This window comes from Primulina tabacum, chromosome 4, assembly GCF_025594145.1.
Source record: "Primulina tabacum isolate GXHZ01 chromosome 4, ASM2559414v2, whole genome shotgun sequence".
Lineage (NCBI taxonomy): Eukaryota > Viridiplantae > Streptophyta > Magnoliopsida > Lamiales > Gesneriaceae > Primulina > Primulina tabacum.
The window spans coordinates 41,139,336-41,145,063 of NC_134553.1; the positions used below are offsets into that span (position 1 = coordinate 41,139,336).

General features: G+C 36.9%; 1 protein-coding gene across 4 annotated transcripts; it reads right to left on the reverse strand.

The window, feature by feature from the left end:
- Positions 1 to 390: 390 nt before the first annotated feature.
- On the reverse strand, positions 391 to 5,231 carry LOC142543270 (protein FAR1-RELATED SEQUENCE 1-like). 4 transcript variants are annotated; one of them, XM_075650431.1, is made up of 4 exons: positions 4,985 to 5,231; positions 1,440 to 2,542; positions 1,270 to 1,317; positions 391 to 710 (listed from the first exon to the last, which is right to left on the reverse strand). In XM_075650431.1, the coding sequence occupies exon 2, from the start codon at positions 2,517 to 2,519 to the stop codon at positions 1,773 to 1,775; it is 747 nt and encodes a 248-aa protein (XP_075506546.1). In that variant the 5' UTR covers positions 2,520 to 2,542; positions 4,985 to 5,231; the 3' UTR covers positions 391 to 710; positions 1,270 to 1,317; positions 1,440 to 1,772. The 4 variants fall into 4 exon arrangements, with proteins under 4 accessions (XP_075506546.1, XP_075506544.1, XP_075506543.1 ...); XM_075650429.1 differs by having other exon boundaries at positions 394 to 710; positions 1,503 to 2,542; positions 5,055 to 5,231; XM_075650428.1 differs by having other exon boundaries at positions 394 to 710; positions 1,503 to 2,542.
- Between the last annotated feature and the right edge of the window lie 497 nt (positions 5,232 to 5,728).

A 5,728-nucleotide genomic window follows, 5' to 3' on the forward strand; every position in this document is an offset into this window, starting at 1 on the left:
TAATTTTAAATATCAAAACCTTAGCACACCTCACTTTCTTAATTTTATTTTTGGTTTTCACTCTCAACTCTCAAGTCTCAACCACCACAGACAATCCGCCGCCCGCCGACCGCCGCCGCCACTGACTGCATATGTAGATGATTTGGAATCTTAGTTATGTTTAGTCTACTACTTGTTCTAATGTTGGATAATTGATTGAAACTTTTAAATTTAAACTTAATTTTTTGGTAAAAATAATTATATTACTTTGTTAGCATAATAACACTAATATGATGATGAATCTTTATTGATTGCATATTATCTAAATGATATTATATTTTGTGCTTAAACATTATTTAATTGTACATTTTACATAAAAAATGATAACTATTTGTGATTATATTGCATAATTATGTATCTATAAAAAAAAATTGCTTAAAAAAATTCAACCGACTAGGCACTGTCTGGGCACCGCCTAGGCGGCCGAGGCGGTAGGCGGTCACCAACCGCCCCGCCACCGCCTCCCGCCATTTACAACCTTGGTCCAAATCTTCTAATATTAATTCTATTACAAGGCATGGTTGGACAATATATTCAACCGCAAAATGCATGGCTAACATTACAAAGTACTGCTCAAAATGTAGCGCAAAATGTTCTATAATCTTTGAAAATGCAATTGTGGGCGACTTGAATCAGATGCATGCACCTTCATCAGCAACATGTTATCTGGCCTAAAAAATCAAGTAATAGACAATGAAATTGACACATAAGTTTATAAAGTTCAGTTAAAGCCGTCATAGGATCCATCATCAAGATACTTAACAAACTCTAGATAGAACAAGCAAGGATGCTCAGAAAGGACATATACTGCTAGGAGCCTAACACCGCAATGAGCCAACAGCAAATCAGAAACTGTAGATCAGGTCATTATCTAATTAGGACCAAAGACAATAGATATTCAATCGTGCCAACAGAGCATAGATAGGTGAATTTTACAGCTTAATTCCAGATAAAATTTTCAGTTAAGAAAGATAAGCAATATGAGATTTATGTGCATACAATTGGGAACATTACGAGAAAAAAATGTAAAATGTATGACTGAAAACACTGCTCCTCTATGCAGGTGATCAAAAGAAGATTTACTGGTCATACCGAATCACGGTATTATGCAGTGCATACGAATTACTAGGCGTCAGAACAAGTAAACCATAACACACTAAAGAACAAAAAAAGCCATCAAAGCAAAATTCGGAAAACTGGAAAGTGAATATCATGCAGGAAGAGTAATACCTCAGGTCGGGCAGTGGATGCCGTTGATGCGGATCATTGACATGATAGCTATAAAAAGGAATTTCAAAGGTTTATTTTAGCAAAAGTAAAAAGGGTCGCAGAAAGGTATGCATGGAGATTTAACAAATATTAAATATAACAGAAAACTAACATGCAACACTTTTTTGTACTGAGTAATAGTAATATTTTCTTGAAAGATGTAAAAAACACACAAAATGTTTTGAAACACTCACCCTCACATGACACCGAGTTGACACTGTAGGTACACACTCTGCCCAACTTTTTGCAGTACATGTACTCGGATCAGACGGGGATGTGACTGCATATTGAACCGATTTATAATCTAGTTTTGGCTTGTGGCTTGTGGCCAGAAATCAGCTGTAAGAACCAATCAACCCAAATTCCAGTTAATTTTTCATCCAGCAGCATTATGCACAACAAATATTGTCTCTGTACCATCAGCAAGCGACATTAATACTGAGTTTTAGTAACATCTAGGGCAGTCACTCTTCAGATTCCATTTCCTTGACACTGTTCACAATGTCTTGAGTTTTCTTCGAAAGAGATTGATTATGTTCCTCAATGTGTTCAAAAATAATTTCCAAATGCCTTTTATAGATAGCAACTTTCTTTTTCTCAACAGCCAGCTGCATTAATAGTTCCCGGATTTTATCATGTTCATTGGGATATTGATCACATATGAGATCTCTACGACCCTTACCAGGAGTTAGTGGATGTGTGTGCTCCTTTACAAATTTTGTGACAGCCCATCGGCCAGAACTTACTTTCCTGACCAAAATCATCGCTCTGCAACCAACCCGTGTTTCCATCCTCTGCCGTACAACTTTCTCACGCTTGTCAGGTGTTCTGAATCCTTCCTTGTTGCAAACAAGCGCCCGACCAATGGCTGATCCATCACGCCTGGATCGAGAAAGCTTGCTCACACGGATCACAAAACCATCCCTTGTTGCATATGCATTGTAAAATGCATGTGCTGCTGCCTCAGATTCAAACTCCAGCCCCACACATGGATCATCACTAGGACCTGAACAGTTAACAGCTTGCAGATCTTCAAATTGAAATAATTCCCTTTTGGAGGACTCTTCATCCACCTTAACATCCAGTCCTTGCTGGAGTATCCCATCATTAGAACTTCCCGCTATAACATTCCTGTTGTCTGTTCTTGTTTCAAAATGAATAGAACTTCCCAACACCTCACCATTTATTTCATCGTCAATCTCAAAATCCATTCACTTCAAGCAATAGCTAGTCCCTGAGTAAAGAAGATCGCTTATTTTTAAACAAGCACAGATAAATCCTAGTTTGGAGTCAGCAAGTTCACCAATCATAAAAAAAAGTTTTTACGATAAAAATCGATATTTTAACTCTTAATATAATATAAATTTTAGATGTAAAATCTCACCAACCAATACCATGTCAATAACCCTCGAAACCTTTTTTGCATTAGAAACAATGAACCTGAATTTCTTTATCTTGCACAACAAAGATTTTGAATTTGGCGCATGCCCAAACCTCCTCTTGACAAAGAAGTGCAAGTATAGCACCAACTAATTAAACAAAGTGTAGATGTATGATTACCACAACTACTTAAATCACAAAGAAGAAACACCTATATATATACCAATACCAAAGTAGAAGAGACAATATTCATCACGTGTAGAAGCTCGCAAAACTTTACTCTCACAATTTACATCATCGCTTCCAAAAATTTGCAAATTTTATCTATGGAATGAATAAAAAACGGAAACATAAGAATGTCTAATGGTCAATCACTGGAGAAAATAGGGTGTTACACGGGCATGACGACAGTAAAGCACCTTGAGGATAAGGGGAGGTCAAGCATTCAAATTTTTTTTTTTAATAAAAACAATATTATATTAAAAAAATAAAAACTGAAAGTTACAAACAGCGGATAAGAAATCCACAAGATAGAAAGAAAAACAAAAGCACCGATCCCATCAACTACAACTATAACTCCAATCCGTCACTAAATCTAATATAGATAAATTTTTAAATTCTAAAGGCTTATCAATCCAGACGGATGCCCGAAATTTACTCTTGTCCAAACACTAACTATCTCTTCTAGATTGTCAAAAATCTTTTTATACCGCTCCAACCAAATTGACCAGCAAATACAATGAATCACCACAGTCCAAAAAATTATAACTTGTTTGCCAAGATCGCGTCCAAGATCTGCACCAAAAAGTTTGTGCAAAGATCTTGGAACTACCCAGACCAAACCCAACTCCTCCAAAGCTCAGAACCAAAGACAGTTCATAAAAAGACAATGTAAAGTATATAATCCCGAGTCTCCACATCTCTCCGACAAAGCACACTAGCTCGGACAAAGAGCACAAGTAGGCCACCTTTTTAACATGACATCACAAGTTGAACTTATCCAGAACCGCAGTCCACGAGAATACTTGAACCTTTGGCGGGATCAGTGCTTTACAAACAACATGAAATAGAGGAAAGAAAGAAAACCGCTGATTGGAAATGATTTATCTGGGAAAAAAGCCCTAACACTCTCCTCAACCAACCTAACATTCTCTAAAGACCCTAGCAAAGAACTCAACTCATGCATTTCTTCATCCTCAAGTCTCTCCGAAAATGAAAATCCCAAGATAAAACGGAAGAAAGAGAAAATTCCTCCGACTGAACAAAATGTGAGATATGCTTATTATGAATTGATGATATCTGAAATAAGGAAGGATATAGCTCCTTGAAAGACGAATCCCCCACCACCTATCCTCCCAAAATCTGATTTTGTTACCCCTTTTAACCACTGCCCTCACTAACGGATGAAAGGCCATATATATTCTAGAAATAAACTTTCATGGACTTTTAAATGTAACATTCCTTACTAAACCCTCATCCCAACCATTATCTTGCAACCCATATTTGCTCACTATCGCTTTCTTCATAACGGCTCAACTTCGATAGAACGCCTCCACCATCATTTCCCCAAAAGAGCTTTATTCCTCAACCAGATGTTTCCAATACCCAAACCCCCTCTTGCTTTCGGTTTACTAATCTGCTCTCATGCAACTAGATGACAATGGACATCTCCATCAGCTCCATCCATAGAAAGTCCCTAATATTTCTCTCCATAAATGTCGTTACACTAAAAAGAGGCCTGAAGTACATTGGCAAAGTATTCAACACTGCTGAAATCAGAGCTAATCTACTCCTTAGACAAAAACATTTTTTTTCCGACTCGCTGACTTTTTCAACATCTTAGACAAAACAAGTTCCCAAAAAGAAATTTTCATTGGATTTTCACCTAGTGGTACCCCTTAATATTTGATGGGTCAATTCTCCCTCCACATCCTATTCCTATCTTTGTAGCTAACCCTCCCACATCAAATCTCAATGCTCTCAAACGCCTATAAGTTATAACTGCATCCAAATTTAGCACCTGGGAGACAGAATGTCTGCGGCCATGATTAGTCGGGCAAATTAAAAGAGGTACTGCGCCAGAAAATTTGGACTAATCTAATAAGGCTAAAAAACCTACTGACATTGAAGTGATACTAGCTTCATTCATCAAAGGTGCAATCAAATTAAGCTGAATAGAGATGCTCAATCAGAGACCCATAATCAACATGCGTAACATTCTCGGAGTGCAAAAAGGCACGAATCGTTCTGACATAAAACCGACAAGAAAAAAAGACAGAAATTGGGAAAAACATACAAATCGCTATTGATCCAAGCCGTCGAATAGAACAAGCATAGTAATTGGCGAAGACAGAACTGGAATATACCTCTGGCGAGTGCGCGAAGACGATGAAGAAATTGGCGTCGTCGCCGCTGAGTTTGCTAGTGTCCGAAACTAGTGGGGCCTTGAGAGTTGAGACGAGCAATTGAAGAACAGAGAGTCGCAATACCATTTGCATTGGAGGGCAGATTCGTCCGGTGAGAAATTAGAGTATCTCTTCACATGAAATTGGATGGATATACTATAGACCATGATTTCATTGGATTTGACATGCATTTAATAATAGTAATAGATAATTGATACAAAGTTCTCATTTTGGAAGGAAAAAAAGTCTGAAATAAGGTTATAGTTTTTTACACCAGATCTTCTTATGTAATATTGAAAATATTCGCTGACTCCTATGAAAATTTAATAGGCATCATACCATTTAACGTTTGACAAAAACTTGTATGAGACAGTCTCACAGATCATATTTTGTGAGACATATCTTTATTTGGATCATCTATGAAAAAATATTATTTTTTATGCTAAAAATATTACTTTTTATTGTGAATATCGATAGAGTTGACACGTCTCACAGATAAAGATTTGTGAGACCATCTCACAACAGAACTACTCAAGTTTTATAAATTTTGCACATGTGCCAAGAACAAACATGCGGTCAAAGTAGTTTGTATTTTTCTAAATTACCCTTGTCCATTATTTAATAAATGGAATTCT

Bases quoted from the DNA above. Each gene is read 5' to 3' on its own strand.
- LOC142543270 (XM_075650431.1), bottom strand. From the start codon at position 2,519: ATGGATTTTGAGATTGACGATGAAATAAATGGTGAGGTGTTGGGAAGT.